This window comes from Oncorhynchus keta, chromosome 5 (genome assembly GCF_023373465.1).
Source record: "Oncorhynchus keta strain PuntledgeMale-10-30-2019 chromosome 5, Oket_V2, whole genome shotgun sequence".
In the NCBI taxonomy this organism is placed as follows: Eukaryota; Metazoa; Chordata; class Actinopteri; order Salmoniformes; family Salmonidae; genus Oncorhynchus; species Oncorhynchus keta.
The window spans coordinates 30206365-30227740 of record NC_068425.1 but is presented as its reverse complement, the minus strand read 5'-3'; the positions used below and the strand labels follow the sequence as shown (position 1 = coordinate 30227740).

Below are 21376 nucleotides of genomic sequence, written 5' to 3'. Positions count from 1 at the left end.
TGACACTAGGCGTCCATTGTGGCTCTGTAAGTGTGTTTAATAGTTACCAGGCACAACACAGTGTTAGCTGACACATTGTGGCTCTGTAAGTGTGTTTAATAGTGACCAGACACAACATAGTGCTAGCTGACACATTGTGGCTCTGTAAGTGTGTTTAATAGTTACCAGACACAACATAGTGTTAGCTGACACATTGTGGCTCTGTAAGTGTGTTTAATAGTTACCGGACACAACACAGTGTTAGCTGACACTAGGCATCCATTGTGGCTCTGTAAGTGTGTTTAATAGTTACCGGACACAACACAGTGTTAGCTGACACTAGGCGTCCATTGTGGCTCTGTAAGTGTGTTTAATAGTTACCGGACACAACACAGTGCTAGCTGACACTAGGCGTCCATTGTGGCTCTGTAAGTGTGTTTAATAGTTACCGGACACAACACAGTGCTAGCTGACACTAGGTGTCCATTGTGGCTCTGTAAGTGTGTTTAATAGTTACCGGGCACAGCACAGTGCTAGCTGACACTAGGCGTCCATTGTGGCTCTGTAAGTGTGTTTAATAGTTACCGGACACAGCACAGTGCTAGCTGACACTAGGTGTCCATTGTGGCTCTGTAAGTGTGTTTAATAGTTACCAGGCACAACATAGTGTTAGCTGACACATTGTGGCTCTGTAAGTGTGTTTAATAGTTACCAGACACAACACAGTGCTAGCTGACACTAGGCGTCCATTGTGGCTCTGTAAGTGTGTTTAATAGTTACCAGACACAACACAGTGCTAGCTGACACATTGTGGCTCTGTAAGTGTGTTTAATAGTTACCGGACACAACACAGTGCTAGCTGACACTAGGTGTCCATTGTGGCTCTGTAAGTGTGTTTAATAGTTACCAGACACAACACAGTGCTAGCTGACACTAGGTGTCCATTGTGGCTCTGTAAGTGTGTTTAATAGTTACCAGGCACAGCACAGTGCTAGCTGACACTAGGCGTCCATTGTGGCTCTGTAAGTGTGTTTAATAGTTACCAGACACAACACAGTGTTAGCTGACACATTGTGGCTCTGTAAGTGTGTTTAATAGTTACCAGACACAACACAGTGCTAGCTGACACATTGTGGCTCTGTAATGGCATGGCTGTCCATTTTCCAATGTTACAAAGCAGTGTGAAAAGCTGAACAGGTGAAAGCAATTGTAGACCATACAAAGTATTATGTCTTATTGGCTTGCCTGTTTGGCTTTTCATACTGCTTTGTAACATTGGAAAATGGACGGCCATGCCATTGCAGTGAACAATCGTTTTGCTCTGTTGGTATGTTTTGAAGTGAACAGGTAGGCCATCTCATTGGTTGGATGGTTTCTAAGGTGAGAATCTAATTGGGCAGACAGATCTGACATAAACATGACATATGTCCATGGGGTTTTCTCATTTTGGGAAAAGTCTGTCTTCCGTCCCATATCCTCCGTCCTCTCTCCTCCGTGACCCAGAAACTGATATGTGGTCAATTCACTAGTAGTCCAAACGGAGGAGTGTCCTGTAAGGCTGAAAACATCATTTATTTTGGGATCCGCCCCTGGAATGGCATTTATTTTGGGATCCGACCCTGGAAAGGGCATTTATTTTGGGATCCGCCCCTGGAAAGGGCATTTATTTTGGGATCCGCCCCTGGAAATGTCATTTATTTTGGGATCCGCCCCTGGAAATGTCATTTATTTTGGGATCCGCCCCTGGAAATGTCATTTATTTTGGGATCCGCCCCTGGAAATGTCATTTATTTTGGGATCCTCCCCTGGAAACGTCATTTATTTTGGGATCCTCCCCTGGAAACGTAATTTATTTTGGGATCCTCCCCTGGAAACGTAATTTATTTTGGGATCCTCCCCTGGAAACGTCATTTATTTTGGGATCCTCCCCTGGAAACGTCATTTATTTTGGGATCCTCCCCTGGAAACGTCATTTATTTTGGGATCCTCCCCTGGAAACGTCATTTATTTTGGGATCCGCCTCTGGAAACGTCATTTATTTTGGGATCCGCCCCTGGAAACGTCATTTATTTTGGGATCCGCCTCTGGAAACGTCATTTATTTTGGGATCCTCCCCTGGAAACGTCATTTATTTTGGGATCCGCCTCTGGAAACGTCATTTATTTTGGGATCCGCCTCTGGAAACGTCATTTATTTTGGGATCCGCCCTGGAAACGTCATTTATTTTGGGATCCGCCCTGGAAACGTCATTTATTTTGGGATCCTCCCCTGGAAACGTCATTTATTTTGGGATCCTCCCTGGAAACGTCATTTATTTTGGGATCCTCCCCTGGAAACGTCATTTATTTTGGGATCCTCCCCTGGAAACTGGGAAAACGTCATTTATTTTGGGATCCTCCCCCGCCTCTGGAAACGCATTTATTTTGGGATCCTCCCTGGATTTATTTTGGGATCCGCCCCTGGAAACGTCATTTATTTTGGGATCCTCCCCTGGAAACGTCATTTATTTTGGGATCCTCCCCTGGAAACGTCATTTATTTTGGGATCCTCCCCTGGAAACGTCATTTATTTTGGGATCCTCCCCTGGAAACGTCATTTATTTTGGGATCCTCCCCTGGAAACGTCATTTATTTTGGGATCCTCCCCTGGAAACGTCATTTATTTTGGGATCCTCCCCTGGAAACGTCATTTATTTTGGGATCCTCCCCTGGAAACGTCATTTATTTTGGGATCCGCCTCTGGAAACCTTATTTACCTGAGGTTGCGCGAGTTGAGAAGGACCGTCTCATTTCAAGCAAGCGCCTTTCCTTCCATGGTCACTCTCCTCCATTTCCTTTCACCTTTTTCAAAAGGAGGACGGAGGAGAGCAAATCTAATTGATAAAAGGCCAATGCCTTCAGGTTCCTCAACATCCTGTTTGCCCTAAAGCAACAGAATTAATAACACATTCTAAAAAATAACACCACAGTCTGATTGGCAGCCTTTTAAATATACATAGAAATACAATATTCAACCAGAATCTCTAATCATCAGAATATCAATGAGGACTGTTGTGTGATGTATGAATGTCCACCTTTTGTTGATGTATTCCACTGTGTGTGTGTGTGTGTGTGTGTGTGTGTGTGTGTGTGTGTGTGTGTAGTGGCAGTCCTGTACCCGTGTCCTCTATCTCCTCTTCTCCTGTCCTTTCACTCTCTCTGTCTCTCTCTCTTTCTCTCTCGCTGTCTCTCTCTCTTTCTCTCTCGCTGTCTCTCTCTCTTTCTCTCTTTCTGGCAGGCAGCCGGTGATAATGACGCAGAGAGAAAAAAAGAAGGGAGAGAGGAAGAAGGGGGAGAGAATGGAGGGAGAGAGAGAGAGAGTAGATGCTGTATGGAACAGATGAGGACTAGACCTAGATGGTAGAATATAGCCTAACTAGCCTGACTGATGAAAAACAGAAGAGCAGGTATGTAGAGAGAGATGGAATGAGGGGAACGAGGGCAAAATAAAGAGGCATGGTTTCACACACAGCGCCCTGTGTGGCTATGCGACGTCATCAACACCCTGCGTCACTGAGTTTGTCATTGGACTCTGTGTGTGTCTGGGGCACAGGGCTAGTCAGGGTAACAGAGTCACACACACAATGGGCATGTTTCAAACCAGACTTGACTCTCTGGCCTCCAGGGAAAGACATGTGAGAGGGTCAGAGAGATGAGACACTGCATGGTACGGTATAGAACTGGGTTTTGTTTGGCACAGAATGGATGGATTTGTTCGTATGGGAATACATCACTGCTGCATAGACAGTGGCTAGTGTTGTTGTGATGAATGACGTTGTGTGGATGTACGTGTGTGCTGCTGGCTTCCTGCTTCAGCCCTCAACCAGAGGGTCGGGATGCTACTGCGCTCTGTTGTCATGGTGATGCGGGAAATGAGAAAACCGGGATTATGTGAATTTGTGCGCAGGCAGAAACGAAGAGAGAGAGAGGGAGGAGAGCGAGAGAGTGAGTGAGAGAGAGAAAGGAGAGAGAGAGTGAGAGAGTGAGGAGAGAGAGAGAGAGAGAGAGAGAGAGAGAGAGAGAGAGAGAGAGAGAGAGAGAGAGAGAGAGAGAGAGAGAGAGAGAGAGAGAGAGAGAGAGAGAGAGAGAGAGAGAGAGAGTGAGGAGAGAGAGAGAGAGAGGGGAGGGAGGAGAGAGAGAGAGTGAGAGGGAGGAGAGTGAGAGGAGAGAGAGAGGGAGGAGAGAGAGAGAGAGAGAGAGGGAGAAACAGGAGTACAGGAAGGACCGATGCTGAGGGAAGCTTCTTGCTGTGTTTTCAGGGTTATTATCACTGGTTCTTGAACAAGACGTCTGCTGCTGCTTTTGGGATACTGCGACCACACACACTCGCACACACACACATACACACTCTCTCTCTTATACATACACGCTTTCTCTCGCTCTCTCGCGCTTGCTCACACACATACACACACACGCTTGCTCTCGAACACACACACACTCTGGCCTTGTCAGCATGGCCATGGACCGTGATGTCAACAGTGATGGTGGCGCGTGTGTGATGGTACAGTAGTTTTAGGACTGTGTTGACACACACATGACGAGCAGTACTTCCCAGGGGCCCAGCTGAGGGACACTACACAGGCCTGGCCAGGGGCCCTCCACGGCATGGTAAATACTCTGGGTTTACGTTTGAACCCCGACCACTGCCGACTATCTCTGCTAGCATGGATAACACTGTAGCAAGGAAAGAATGCTGAATAGTTTGACTACAGCGAGTGACTTTGTGTAAATGAGTTGAGTTGCTTTGATAAGAGAGGTCTGTGTATTAGTGTCTGTATGACGTGAAGGCTGCAGGGGATGGATTGTGATTTGGGGAGACTTAGCTAATAGCTAGTTCTTTGTGTACATGTTCTTCACTGTAAGCATTGGTATTTGATGGAGATGTCTGTGTGGATAGAGATGACAGGACTGGCGTTTTGTAGCGGTGCGTGAGGCTAGAAGGCGTGACTAATTGTTAGAGATATCGTGATACTGAATTGATTATACTGCTGCCGCTGTGTGTGTGCTGCTGAAGTTGTTCCCTGAGGGAGTGACTCTGCCTAATACAGTCAGGGTGTGTGTGTGTGTGTGTGTGTGTGTGTGTGTGTGTGTGTGTGTGTGTGTGTGTGTGTGTGTGTGTGCTGTCCCCGCTCCCTGTCCCCCGCTGGCTTTGTTCCCTGAGGGAGGGACTCTGCCTAATACAGTCAGGGTGTGTGTGGGGGGGTATTCCAGTGTGTGCATGCTCAAAGTTGTATTTGTATACAGCGGCTATACACAATAGAGGTTGACCGATTATGATTTTTCAACGCCGATACCGATTATTGGAGGACCAAAAAAAGCCAATACTGATTAATCGGACGATTTTTATAAATATATTTGTAATAATGACAATTACAACAATACTGAATGAACACTTTTATTTTAACTTACTATAATACATCAATAAAATCAATTTAGTCTTAAATAAATAATGAAACCTGTTCAATTTGGTTTAAAGAAAGTAAAAGTGCAATATGTGCCATGTAAAAAAGCTCATGTTTAAGTTCCTTGCACAGAATATGAGAAAGCTGGTGGTTCTTTTTAACACGAGTCTTCAATATTCCCAGATAAGAAGTTTTAGGTTGTAGTTATTTTAGGACTATTTCCCTCTATACCATTTGTGTTTCATATACCTTTGACTATTGGATGTTCTTATAGGCACCTTAGTATTTCCAGCCTAATCTCGGGAGTTGATAGGCTTGAAGTCATAAACAGCTGCTGGCAAAACGCACGGAAGTGCTGTTTGAATGAATGCTTGCGAGCCTGCTGCTGCTTACCACCTCAGTCAGACTGCTCTATCAAATATCAAATCATAGACTTAATTATAATATAATTAACACATAGAAATACGAGCCTTAGTTTCCGGATTTGACCTATCATTTCGAAAACAAAACGTTTATTCTTTCAGTGAAATACGGGACCGTTCCATATTTTATCCAACGGGTGGCATCCATCAGTCTAAATATTGCTGTTACATTGCACAACCTTCAACGTAATGTCATAATTATGTACAATTCTGGCAAATTAATTACGGTCTTTGTTAGGAATAAATGGTCTTCACACAGTTTTCAACGAGCCAGGCGGCCCAAACTGCTGCATAAACCCGGACTCTGCTTGCACGGAACACAAGAAAAGTGACACCATTTCTCTAGTTAAAATGAAATTCATGTTAGCAGGCATTATTAACCAAATATGCAGGTTTAAAAATATATACTTGTGTATTGATCTTAAGAAAGACATTGATGTTTATGGTTCGGTAACATTGGTGCAACGACAGTGCTTATTTCGTTTGTCGAAGTAGGCTGTGATTCGATGATAAATTAACAGGCACCGCATCGATTATATGCAACGCAGGACAAGCTAGATAAACTAGTAATATCATCAATCATGTGTAGTTAACTAGTGACTATGTTAAGATTGATTGTTTTTCATAAGATCAGTTTAATGCTAGCTAGCAACTTACCTTGGCTCCTCCTAGAAATCACAACTTTTATAGACAAATGCTTATTGGCTGCCATTACAGTACATGATTTCTTCTTAACATGGGTCATTTATCATGCCCTAATGATTAAGGGAAACCAAGGGAATATTGTTATGTATAGAACAGGAAGATAAATTGCAGTGCTCAGTTCAATGTTTTGGGTGCCGGCTTCAAAAGACACATACTGGAAGAAAGTACAAAAAACGCACTCACAGAACACACACAGAACACACACAGAATACACACAGAGCACACACAGAACACACACAGAACACACACAGCATATAAAATGTTCTAATGTGGTGCTGTGAATAGTTTGTTTATGCCAGTGATGTCTTCTGTCAGTACACCTGTGAATTTACTCCTTTCACAATGACAAAGGGGACGGAACACAAACAACGGGGCCACAATTACACCCAGAACCCCCTGAATCACAGCTGCAGAGCTCTAGTGTGCTGCTGAAATGCCTGTCCTTGAGATATCTCCTGTGAAATCTGTCGTTAGGGAAGGTGTCTGGAGTGGACTGTGATGAGGCTGCATTTTCCATCACCTTGCTCCATCTGTGTGTGTGTGTGTGTGTGTGTGTGTGTGTGTGTGTGTGTGTGTGTGTGTGTGTGTGTGTGTGTGTGTGTGTGTGTGTGTGTGTGTGTGTGTGTGTGTGTGTGTGTGTGTGTGTGTGTGTGTGTGTGTGTGTGTGTGTGTGTGTGTGTGTGTGTGTGTGTGATTTCTCTGCTCCTGGAGAGCAGCAGACTGCCACTTCATGCCCCAGCAATCTATCTGGTGGTACAGTGGAGACGAGAGGACAACCGACTAGTAAACAGATGTGTCCTGGTGATACAGTGGAGACAAGAGGACAACCGACTAGTAAACAGATGTGTCCTGGTGATACAGTGGAGACAAGAGGACAACCGACTAGTAAACAGATGTGTCCTGGTGGAACAGTGGAGACAAGAGGACAACCGACTAGTAAACAGATGTGTCCTGGTGATACAGTGGAGACAAGAGGACAACCGACTAGTAAACAGATGTGTCCTGGTGATACAGTGGAGACAAGAGGACAACCGACTAAACAGTAAACAGATGTGTCCTGGAGACAAGAGGACAACCGACTAGTAAACAGATGTGTCCTGGTGGTACAGTGGAGACAAGAGGACAACCGACTAGTAAACAGATGTGTCCTGGTGATACAGTGGAGACAAGAGGACAACCGACTAGTAAACAGATGTGTCCTGGTGGTAACAGTGGAGACAAGAGGACAACCGACTAGTAAACAGATGTGTCCTGGTGATACAGTGGAGACAAGAGGACAACCGACTAGTAAACAGATGTGTCCTGGTGATACAGTGGAGACAAGAGGACAACCGACTAGTAAACAGATGTGTCCTGGTGATACAGTGGAGACAAGAGGACAACCGACTAGTAAACAGATGTGTCCTGGTGGAACAGTGGAGACAAGAGGACAACCGACTAGTAAACAGATGTGTCCTGGTGGAACAGTGGAGACAAGAGGACAACCGACTAGTAAACAGATGTGTCCTGGTGATACAGTGGAGACAAGAGGACAACCGACTAGTAAACAGATGTGTCCTGGTGATACAGTGGAGACAAGAGGACAACCGACTAGTAAACAGATGTGTCCTGGTGATACAGTGGAGACAAGAGTAAACAGACAACCAAGAGGACAACCGACTAGTAAACAGATGTGTCCTGGTGATACAGTGGAGACAAGAGGACAACCGACTAGTAAACAGATGTGTCCTGGTGGTAAAGTGGAGACAAGAGGACAACCGACTAGTAAACAGATGTGTCCTGGTGGTGGAGACAAGTGGAGACAAGAGGACAACCGACTAAACAGTAAACAGATGTGTCCTGGTGATACAGTGGAGACAAGAGGACAACCGACTAGTAAACAGATGTGTCCTGGTGATGAGACAGAGGACAACCGACTAGTAAACAGATGTGTCCTGGTGATACAGTGGAGACAAGAGGACAACCGACTAGTAAACAGATGTGTCCTGGTGGTACAGTGGAGACAAGAGGACAACCGACTAGTAAACAGATGTGTCCTGGTGGAACAGTGGAGACAAGAGGACAACCGACTAGTAAACAGATGTGTCCTGGTGATACAGTGGAGACAAGAGGACAACCGACTAGTAAACAGATGTGTCCTGGTGATACAGTGGAGACAAGAGGACAACCGACTAGTAAACAGATGTGTCCTGGTGATACAGTGGAGACAAGAGGACAACCGACTAGTAAACAGATGTGTCCTGGTGAAGACAAGAGGACAACCGACTAGTAAACAGAGATACAGTGGAGACAAGAGGACAACCGACTAGTAAACAGATGTGTCCTGGTGGTACAGTGGAGACAAGAGGACAACCGACTAGTAAACAGATGTGTCCTGGTGATACAGTGGAGACAAGAGGACAACCGACTAGTAAACAGATGTGTCCTGGTGATACAGTGGAGACAAGAGGACAACCGACTAGTAAACAGATACACAAACCTATATTGAAATAGATTAGTCATGAAAAACAAACTATTAAAAAGGTGTAAACAATGTGTTGTGTGGTTCATAGGTGCTGTTGGAACACACACCTCGTGAAGTGTGTTCACTCATATCCACAGCCAAGCGTAAATAAAAACACACATAATTACAATGACGCAGATGTAATTACTATCCCGGGCACACACACACACACACACACACACACACACACACACACACACACACACACACACACACACACACACACACACACACACACACACACACACACACACACACACACACACACACACACACACACACACACACACACACACACACACACACACGCACACACACACAATGCAGTGTCTACACATTCATAGTCACAGACTTAAAACCAACACAAACATATTTTGACACACACACATTACTTTTCTACTTCAGCCCCACACACCCTCCGACAGACAGACAGACAGACATAGAGGCAGATAGTCCGTTTCATCTTTAGCGTGCCTTATTGAGCTTTGGTGCATGTTAATTCAGCAGTAAAACAACAGCTAGAGGTTACCAACCTGCTCCTCTTCTCTTAGATGTCTTCTTGTCTTTTTCTGCCTCCGTTAGCGTTTCCAGAGGGGGCTCCCTGTGTGTGTAGTGCCCTGTCAGTTAGCTGTCCTTTTCTTCCCCTGCATATACAAGATGAATCCTGTCATACACTCTCCTCCTATGTTAGAGCACAGCTAGCTAACAGCTATCAGTCTGTTTCACTTCAGTCTTTGAGGAAATGTGGAAACTTCTTTGCAGAAGTGGTTTTCTATTCTGTTAGCTGGTTTGTTATTGTCAGACTGGAAGTTTTGGGAACAGTGAGGTCCAACTAAAATATGATGATAGTTTCTCTCTAATGTTAGACTGGGTTGTCTACACTATTGCATCCTAACTGGCTTTTCCTGGTGGCTTACTTGTATTGTTGACATGCACATTTTTTAAATGTATTTTATTTTATTTCACCTTTATTTAACCAGGTTGGCTAGTTGAGAACAAGTCCTCATTTGCAACTGTGACCTGGCCAAGATAAAGCAAAGCAGTTCGACACATACAACAACCCAGAGTTACACATGGAATAAAGAAAACATAGTCAATAATACAGTAGAACAAAAAGTCTATATACAGTGAGTGCAAATGAGGTAAGATAAGGGAGTTGAGGCAATAAATAGGCCATGGTGGCGAAGTAATTACAATATAGCAATTAAACACTGGAATGGTAGATGTGCAGAAGATGAATGTGCAAGTAGAGATCCTGGGGTGCAAAGGAGCAAGATAAATAAATAAATACATACTGTATGGGGATGAGGTAGATTGGGCTGTTTACAGATGGGCTATGTACAGGTGCAGTGATCTGTGAGCTGCTCTGACAGCTGGCGCTTAAAGCTAGTGAGGGAGTTAGAGTCTCCAGAGATTTTTGCAGATTCGTTCCAGTCATTGGCAGCAGAGAACTGGAAGGATAGACGACCAAAGTAGGAATTGGCTTTGGGGGTGACCAGTGAGATATACCTGCTTGGAGTGTGTGCTACGAGTGGGTGCTGCTATGGTGACCAGTGAGCTGAGATAAGGCGGGGTTTTACCTAGCAGAGACTTGTAGATGACCTGGAGCCAGTGGGTTTGGCGACGAGTATGAAATGAGGGCCAGCCAACGAGAGTGTACAGGTCGCAGGGGTGGGTAGTATATATGGGGCTTTGGTAACAAAACGGATGGCACTGTGATAGACTGCATCCAATATGTTGAGTAGAGTGTTGGAGGCTATTTTATAAATGACATCACCGAAGTCGAGGATCGGTAGGATGGTCAGTTTTACTAGGGTATGTTTGGCAGCATGAGTGAAGGATGCTTTGTTGCGATATAGGAAGCCGATTCTAGATGTATGCTTAATGCGAGTCTGGAAGGAGAGTTTACAGTATAACCAGACACCTAGGTATTTGTAGTAGTCCACATATTCTAAGTCAGAGCCCTCCAGAGTGGTGATGCTGGACGGGCGAGCAGGTGCGGGCAGTGATCGGTTGAATAGCATGCATTTAGTTTTACTTGCGTTTAAGAGCAATTGGAGGCCATGGAAGGAGAGTTGTATGGCATTGAAGCTCGTCTGGAGTTTAATTAACGCAGTGTCAAAGAAGGGCCAGAAGTATACAGAATGGTGTCGTCTGCGTCGAGGTGGATCAGAGAATCACCAGCAGCAAGAGCGACATCATTGATGTATACAGAGAAGAGAGTTGGCCCGAGGATTGAACCCTGTGGCACCCCCATAGAGACTGCCAGAGGTCCAGACAACAGGCCCTCCGATTTGACACATTGAACTCTATCTGAGAAGTAGTTGGTAAACCAGGCGAGGCAGTCATTTGAGAAACCAAGGCTGTCGAGTCTGGAACTGGGATTGGACTAATGAACAAAATACTAAAAGATTTTAAATGTAATGTTTTGAGTAAACTATCCCTTTCACTTTTGTCTGGACTGAAACTTTTATTCTTAATCTCCCTCCCTCTCCCGCTCTTTCCCTCTTTCTCCCTCTCTCTCCCGCTCTCTCCCTCTCTCTCTCCCTCTCTCTCCCCCTCTCTCTCCCGCTCTCTCTCCCTCTCTCTCCCTCCCTCTCTCCCTCCCTCTCTCTCTCCCTCTCTCTCTCTCTCCCCCTCTCTCTCCCTCTCTCTCCCTCTCTCTCTCCCCCCGACAGGAAGAGTCCCAGCAGATCCTGGCCCGCCAGAAGTCCAACTCTCAGTCGGACAGCCATGATGACGAGGTGTCCCCCCCGCTGCCCAACCCAGTGGTCAAGGCCCGCCGCCGCCGGGGAGGGGTCAGTGCTGAAGTCTACACTGAAGAGGACGCCGTCAGCTACGTCCGCAAGGTCAGAGATAAACACTTCAACCAACTCACACAGGAACATTCAGTAACCATTGTAACACTTTGGCTGGGAATGGCCAGGAACCTCCCCATACCATATTGTCATGGTACTTAGGTGCCGATACGATATGTATTGCGATTCTCACGATTCTACATGTATAGCAATTTAATGTTCAATTTAATATTCCTCAGTATATGAGGAATTCCATATATGAGTTATTCCATTCTAGCCATTACCATGAGCCCAACCTCCTATAGCTCCTCCCACCTGCCTCCACCGATATCTGCTGCAGAGAGACAGAGAGGGACAGAGAGAGAGAGAGACAGACAGAGAGAGAGACAGAGAGAGAGAGAGAGAGAGAGAGAGAGAGAGACAGAGAGAGACAGAGAGAGAGAGAGAGAGAGAGAGAGACAGAGAGAGACAGAGAGAGAGACAGAGAGAGAGAGAGACAGAGAGAGACAGAGAGAGAGACAGAGAGAGAGACAGAGAGAGTTTTGATCAGTCATGAAAACATGTTTATTATTTCAAAAGAAGATGAAGAACGAGTTATCGGAAGGAAAATACCCTTTGTTTCAGGTACAGCCGACTAGCACTAGCAAATGCTACTTAGCAAAACATTTTTAATATATATACTTTTTTTGTGATCAAAGTATCGATATAATATCATCCCCCCAAAATATTGCGATATGTCTGACCACAGAGACTGAACACATAGACAGACCATATGCTGACCACAGAGACTGAACACATAGACAGACCATATGCTGACCACAGAGACTGAACATATAGACAGACCATATGCTGACCACAGAGACTGAACATATAGACAGACCATATGCTGACCACAGAGACTGAACACATAGACAGACCATATGCTGACCACAGAGACTGAACACATAGACAGACCATATGCTGACCACAGAGACTGAACACATAGACAGACCATATGCTGACCACAGAGACTGAACACATAGACAGACCATATGCTGACCACAGAGACTGAACATATAGACAGACCATATGCTGACCACAGAGACTGAACACATAGACAGACCATATGCTGACCACAGAGACTGAACACATAGACAGACCATATGCTGACCACAGAGACTGAACATATAGACAGACCATATGCTGACCACAGAGACTGAACACATAGACAGACCATATGCTGACCACAGAGACTGAACACATAGACAGACCATATGCTGACCACAGAGACTGAACATATAGACAGACCATATGCTGACCACAGAGACTGAACACATAGACAGACCATATGCTGACCACAGAGACTGAACACATAGACAGACCATATGCTGACCACAGAGACTGAACATATAGACAGACCATATGCTGACCACAGAGACTGAACACATAGACAGACCATATGCTGACCACAGAGACTGAACACATAGACAGACCATATGCTGACCACAGAGACTGAACATATAGACAGACCATATGCTGACCACAGAGACTGAACACATAGACAGACCATATGCTGACCACAGAGACTGAACACATAGACAGACCATATGCTGACCACAGAGACTGAACATATAGACAGACCATATGCTGACCACAGAGACTGAACACATAGACAGACCATATGCTGACCACAGAGACTGAACACATAGACAGACCATATGCTGACCACAGAGACTGAACATATAGACAGACCATATGCTGACCACAGAGACTGAACACATAGACAGACCATATGCTGACCACAGAGACTGAACACATAGACAGACCATATGCTGACCACAGAGACTGAACACATAGACAGACCATATGCTGACCACAGAGACTGAACATATAGACAGACCATATGCTGACCACAGAGACTGAACACATAGACAGACCATATGCTGACCACAGAGACTGAACATATAGACAGACCATATGCTGACCACAGAGACTGAACACATAGACAGACCATATGCTGACCACAGAGACTGAACACATAGACAGACCATATGCTGACCACAGAGACTGAACATATAGACAGACCATATGCTGACCACAGAGACTGAACATATAGACAGACCATATGCTGACCACAGAGACTGAACATATAGACAGACCATATGCTGACCACAGAGACTGAACACATAGACAGACCATATGCTGACCACAGAGACTGAACACATAGACAGACCATATGCTGACCACAGAGACTGAACACATAGACAGACCACATGCTGACCATTGATTGTCCACAATCTGACGAGGAGAGTTTGACTAGAGATTCAAACTATCGACTCACACAGGAGTAAGGGGGCCTGAAAGGATGAGAAACATGATGTAGTAGCCAGCAGAAGTTAAATGAAGGTTGGTACGGTGATTAGGCTGATGCTAATTGGTATCATTGTAACACATACTCCTTTAGGACTGCAGTTGAAAATATTTGACACTGTCAAAAAATCTACAAAAATGTAGGGAAGTAAAGAAACCTTCTCAAAACAACTAATTAAGTTGACTTAACAGAACTCTCTTAACTCACTCAATCTCTCCTGTAGCAGCAGGTATCTGTCAGTCTTAGCAGCAGGTATATGTCAGTCTTAGCAGCAGGTATCTGTCAGTCTTAGCAGCAGGTATCTGTCAGTCTTAGCAGCAGGTATCTGTCAGACTTAGCAGCATGTATCTATCAGTCTTAGCAGCAGGTATCTGCCAGGCTCCAATCATGGATGAAAAACCAATAAACTAGCAAATGTTTAGGTCAGTGATTCACGCTATTTCAGGGATACACACACACACACACACACACACACACACACACACACACACACACACACACACACACACACACACACACACACACACACACACACACACACACACACACACAAATCTGTCATTTCAAGGTTGTCCTTAAAATTCCCATCAGACGATAACGAACATGCCTTTGTTTAGCTTGAGCTACAAGCGTGACGGACAAGTGTCACACATAATTCCGAGTTATGGAAGCAGATTTGAATGAAATGAGCAGTTTAACAAATTGATTGAAGGCTGGGTTCTTCAGTAAACAGTTGTTGCCTTTCCCAGCAGTAATGACATGTAGCTAGCAGACCTGGGTTAAAAAAACTAAAATAATTTCAAATACTCTATCTATGCTTGATTGAGCTTGCCTGTTGCCATGAATCCAATAGAAGTCTAAAAATGACAAACCCCACCCACCTGACACAGGCTAAACAAACGCTCGAAGCATTTGAAAGATATCAAATAGTATTTAAACCCAGGTCTGGTATCTAGACAGTACTAGATTACATTGTTCCAGACTGATAACAACACAGGCTCTACATACGTCAATGGACTGAAATAACCCTCAGTCAGAGGCTAAATTGGTTTAATATCTTAGTTCATTTTTCATTCACATTTCCCAGACGAGCAACTAAGCATATTAAATGAATCCCTCTCTCATGTGTTCACATGGCTCAGCGTGTGTGTGTGTGTGTGTGTGTGTGTGTGTGTGTCTGTCTTTATGTTTGTGTGTCTGTGTGTGTGTGTGTTGTGTGTGTGTGTGTGTGTGTGTGTGTGTGTGTGTGTGTGTGTGTGTGTGTGTGTGTTGTGTGTGTTTTCTCATCTGTCTTTATGTTTGTGTGTCTGTGTCTGGGCTTGGCACTGTGGGAACTTGGTTTTGGCTGAGTGGCGTCAGGAGGATCTCTGTGTAATCTGGGTCTCAGCACACAGGCTTTGCCCTCTCAGCTCCCAGCTCTCTGCCATCCTCTTCCGTTCCCACTCCCTTCAACAGACTAGATACCGTTTCCACCCTTCCTCTTCCACTCCCTTCAACAGACTAGATACCGTTTCTACCCTTCCTCTTCCTCTCCATTCAACAGACTAGATACCGTTACTACCCTTCCTCTCCCTTCAACAGACTAGATACCGTTTCTACCCTTCCTCTCCCTTCAACAGACTAGATACCGTTTCTACCCTTCCTCTTCCTCTCCCTTCAACAGACTAGATACCGTTTCTACCCTTCCTCTCCCTTCAACAGACTAGATACCGTTTCTACCCTTCCTCTTCCACTCCCTTCAACAGACTAGATACCGTTTCTACCCTTCCTCTTCCACTCCCTTCAACAGACTAGATACCGTTTCTACCCTTCCTCTCCCTTCAACAGACTAGATGCCGTTTCTACCCTTCCTCTCCCTCTCCCTTCAACAGACTAGATACCGTTTCTACCCTTCCTCTCCCTCTCCCTTCAACAGACTAGATACCGTTTCTACCCTTCCTCTCCCTCTCCCTTCAACAGACTAGATACCGTTTCTACCCTTCCTCTCCCTTCAACAGACTAGATACCGTTTCTACCCTTCCTCTTCCTCTCCCTTCAACAGACTAGATACCGTTTCTACCCTTCCTCTCCCTTCAACAGACTAGATACCGTTTCTACCCTTCCTCTCCCTCTCCCTTCAACAGACTAGATACCGTTTCTACCCTTCCTCTCCCTTCAACAGACTAGATACCGTTTCTACCCTTCCTCTCCCTTCAACAGACTAGATACCGTTTCTACCCTTCCTCTCCCTTCAACAGACTAGATACCGTTTCTACCCTTCCTCTCCCTTCAACAGACTAGATACCGTTTCTACCCTTCCTCTCCCTCTCCCTTCAACAGACTAGATACCGTTTCTACCCTTCCTCTCCCTTCAACAGACTAGATACCGTTTCTACCCTTCCTCTCCCTTCAACAGACTAGATACCGTTTCTACCCTTCCTCTCCCTCTCCCTTCAACAGACTAGATACCGTTACTACCCTTCCTCTCCCTTCAACAGACTAGATACCGTTTCTACCCTTCCTCTCCCTCTCCCTTCAACAGACTAGATACCGTTTCTACCCTTCCTCTCCCTCTCCCTTCAACAGACTAGATACCGTTTCTACCCTTCAACAGACTAGATACCGTTTCTACCCTTCCTCTCCCTTCAACAGACTAGATACCGTTTCTACCCTTGCTCTTCCTCTCCCTTCAACAGACTAGATACCGTTTCTACCCTTCCTCTCCCTTCAACACACTAAATACCGTTTCTACCCTTCCTCTCCCTCTCCCTTCAACAGACTAGATACCGTTTCTATCCTTCCTCTTCCACTCCCTTCAACAGACTAGATACCGTTTCTACCCTTCCTCTCCCTTCAACACACTAAATACCGTTTCTACCCTTCCTCTCCCTCTCCCTTCAACAGACTAGATACCGTTTCTACCCTTCCTCTCCCTTCAACAGACTAGATACCGTTTCTACCCTTCCTCTCCCTCTCCCTTCAACAGACTAGATACCGTTACTACCCTTCCTCTCCCTTCAACAGACTAGATACCGTTTCTACCCTTCCTCTCCCTTCAACAGACTAGATACCGTTTCTACCCTTCCTCTCCCTTCAACAGACTAGATACCGTTTCTACCCTTCCTCTCCCTCTCCCTTCAACAGACTAGATACCGTTTCTACCCTTCCTCTCCCTCTCCCTTCAACAGACTAGATACCGTTTCTACCCTTCCTCTCCTCTCCCTTCAACAGACTAGATACCGTTTCTACCCTTCCTCTCCCTTCAACAGACTAGATACCGTTTCTACCCTTCCTCTCCCTCTCCCTTCAACAGACTAGATACCGTTTCTACCCTTCCTCTCCCTTCAACAGACTAGATACCGTTTCTACCCTTCCTCTCCCTTCAACAGACTAGATACCGTTTCTACCCTTCCTCTCCCTTCAACAGACTAGATACCGTTTCTACCCTTCCTCTCCCTTCAACACACTAAATACCGTTTCTACCCTTCCTCTCCCTCTCCCTTCAACAGACTAGATACCGTTTCTACCCTTCCTCTTCCACTCCCTTCAACAGACTAGATACCGTTTCTACCCTTCCTCTCCCTTCAACAGACTAGATACCGTTTCTACCCTTGCTCTTCCTCTCCCTTCAACAGACTAGATACCGTTTCTACCCTTCCTCTCCCTTCAACACACTAAATACCGTTTCTACCCTTCCTCTCCCTCTCCCTTCAACAGACTAGATACCGTTTCTACCCTTGCTCTTCCTCTCCCTTCAACAGACTAGATACCGTTTCTACCCTTCCTCTCCCTTCAACACACTAAATACCGTTTCTACCCTTCCTCTCCCTCTCCCTTCAACAGACTAGATACCGTTACTACCCTTCCTCTCCCTTCAACAGACTAGATACCGTTTCTACCCTTGCTCTTCCTCTCCCTTCAACAGACTAGATACCGTTTCTACCCTTCCTCTCCCTTCAACACACTAAATACCGTTTCTACCCTTCCTCTTCCACTCCCTTCAACAGACTAGATACCGTTTCTACCCTTCCTCTCCCTTCAACAGACTAGATACCGTTTCTACCCTTCCTCTCCCTCTCCCTTCAACAGACTAGATACCGTTTCTACCCTTCCTCTCCCTTCAACAGACTAGATACCGTTTCTACCCTTCCTCTCCCTTCAACAGACTAGATACCGTTTCTACCCTTCCTCTCCCTCTCCCTTCAACAGACTAGATACCGTTTCTACCCTTCCTCTCCCTTCAACAGACTAGATACCGTTTCTACCCTTCCTCTCCCTCTCCCTTCAACAGACTAGATACCGTTTCTACCCTTCCTCTCCCTTCAACAGACTAGATACCGTTTCTACCCTTCCTCTCCCTCTCCCTTCAACAGACTAGATACCGTTTCTACCCTTCCTCTCCCTTCAACAGACTAGATACCGTTTCTACCCTTCCTCTCCCTTCAACAGACTAGATACCGTTTCTACCCTTCCTCTCCCTTCAACAGACTAGATACCGTTTCTACCCTTCCTCTCCCTTCAACAGACTAGATACCGTTTCTACCCTTCCTCTCCCTCTCCCTTCAACAGACTAGATACCGTTTCTACCCTTCCTCTCCCTTCAACAGACTAGATACCGTTTCTACCCTTCCTCTCCCTCTCCCTTCAACAGACTAGATACCGTTACTACCCTTCCTCTCCCTTCAACAGACTAGATACCGTTTCTACCCTTCCTCTCCCTCTCCCTTCAACAGACTAGATACCGTTTCTACCCTTCCTCTCCCTTCAACAGACTAGATACCGTTACTACCCTTCCTCTCCCTTCAACAGACTAGATACCGTTTCTACCCTTCCTCTCCCTCTCCCTTCAACAGACTAGATACCATTTCTACCCTTCCTCTCCCTTCAACAGACTAGATACCGTTACTACCCTTCCTCTCCCTTCAACAGACTAGATACCGTTTCTACCCTTCCTCTCCCTTCCACAGACTAGATACCGTTTCTACCCTTCCTCTCCCTTCAACAGACTAGATACCGTTTCTACCCTTCCTCTCCCTTCAACAGACTAGATACCGTTTCTACCCTTCCTCTTCCTCTCCCTTCAACAGACTAGATACCGTTTCTACCCTTCCTCTTCCACTCCCTTCAACAGACTAGATACCGTTTCTACCCTTCCTCTCCCTTCAACAGACTAGATACCGTTTCTACCCTTCCTCTTCCTCTCCCTTCAACAGACTAGATACCGTTTCTACCCTTCCTCTCCCTTCAACAGACTAGATACCGTTTCTACCCTTCCTCACCCTTCAACAGACTAGATACCGTTTCTACCCTTCCTCTTCCTCTCCCTTCAACAGACTAGATACCGTTTCTACCCTTCCTCTCCCTCTCCCTTCAACAGACTAGATACCGTTTCTACCCTTCCTCTCCCTTCAACAGACTAGATACCGTTTCTACCCTTCCTCTCCCTTCAACAGACTAGATACCGTTTCTACCCTTCCTCTCCCTTCAACAGACTAGATACCGTTTCTACCCTTCCTCTTCCACTCCCTTCAACAGACTAGATACCGTTTCTACCCTTCCTCTCCCTTCAACAGACTAGATACCGTTTCTACCCTTCCTCTTCCTCTCCCTTCAACAGACTAGATACCGTTTCTACCCTTCCTCTCCCTCTCCCTTCAACAGACTAGATACCGTTTCTACCCTTCCTCTCCCTCTCCCTTCAACAGACTAGATACCGTTTCTACCCTTCCTCTTCCTCTCCCTTCAACAGACTAGATACCGTTTCTACCCTTCCTCTCCCTTCAACAGACTAGATACCGTTTCTACCCTTCCTCTCCCTTCAACAGACTAGATACCGTTTCTACCCTTCCTCTCCCTTCAACAGACTAGATACCGTTTCTACCCTTCCTCTTCCTCTCCCTTCAACAGACTAGATACCGTTTCTACCCTTCCTCTCCCTTCAACAGACTAGATATCGTTTCTGCCCTTCCTCTTCCTCTCCCTTCAACAGACTAGATACCGTTTCTACCCTTCCTCTCCCTTCAACAGACTAGATACCGTTTCTACCCTTCCTCTCCTCTCCCTTCAACAGACTAGATACCGTTTCTACCCTTCCTCTCCCTTCAACAGACTAGATACCGTTTCTACCCTTCCCTCTCCCTTCAACAGACTAGATACCGTTTCTACCCTTCATCTCCCTTCAACAGACTAGATACCGTTTCTACCCTTCCTCTCCCTCTCCCTTCAACAGACTAGATACCGTTTCTACCCTTCCTCTCCTTCAACAGACTAGATACCGTTTCTACCCTTCCTCTCCCTTCAACAGACTAGATACCGTTTCTACCCTTCCTCTCCCTTCAACAGACTAGATACCGTTTCTACCCTTCCTCTTCCTCTCCCTTCAACAGACTAGATACCGTTTCTACCCTTCCTCTCCCTTCAACAGACTAGATATCGTTTCTGCCCTTCCTCTTCCTCTCCCTTCAACAGACTAGATACCGTTTCTACCCTTCCTCTCCCTTCAACAGACTAGATACCGTTTCTACCCTTCCTCTCCCTCTCCCTTCAACAGACTAGATACCGTTTCTACCCTTCCTCTCCCTTCAACAGACTAGATACCGTTTCTACCCTTCCTCTCCCTTCAACAGACTAGATACCGTTTCTACCCTTCCTCTCCCTTCAACAGACTAGATACCGTTTCTACCCTTCCTCTCCCTTCAACAGACTAGATACCGTTTCTACCCTTCATCTCCCATCAACAGACTAGATACCGTTTCTACCCTTCCTCTCCCTCTCCCTTCAACAGACTAGATACCGTTTCTACCCTTCCTCTCCCTTCAACAGACTAGATACCGTTTCTACCCTTCCTCTCCCTTCAACAGACTAGATACCGTTTCTACCCTTCCTCTCCCTTCAACAGACTAGATACCGTTTCTACCCTTCCTCTTCCTCTCCCTTCAACAGACTAGATACCGTTTCTACCCTTCCTCTCCCTTCAACAGACTAGATATCGTTTCTGCCCTTCCTCTTCCTCTCCCTTCAACAGACTAGATACCGTTTCTACCCTTCCTCTCCCTTCAACAGACTAGATATCGTTTCTACCCTTCCTCTCCCTCTCCCTTCAACAGACTAGATACCGTTTCTACCCTTCCTCTCCCTTCAACAGACTAGATACCGTTTCTACCCTTCCTCTCCCTTCAACAGACTAGATACCGTTTCTAC

The 21376-nt window shown here is 45.7% G+C and overlaps 1 protein-coding gene across 1 annotated transcript in view; it reads left to right on the top strand.

The window, feature by feature from the left end:
* The window catches only part of LOC127930343 (cAMP-dependent protein kinase type I-beta regulatory subunit-like), a 49752-nt gene that overhangs the window by 25383 nt on the left and 2993 nt on the right, over positions 1–21376 (top strand). Inside the window, exon 3 of the mRNA XM_052520018.1 lies at positions 11728–11898. Within this exon, the coding sequence (XP_052375978.1) occupies positions 11728–11898 (171 nt within the window). The remainder of the gene's footprint in view (positions 1–11727; positions 11899–21376) is intronic.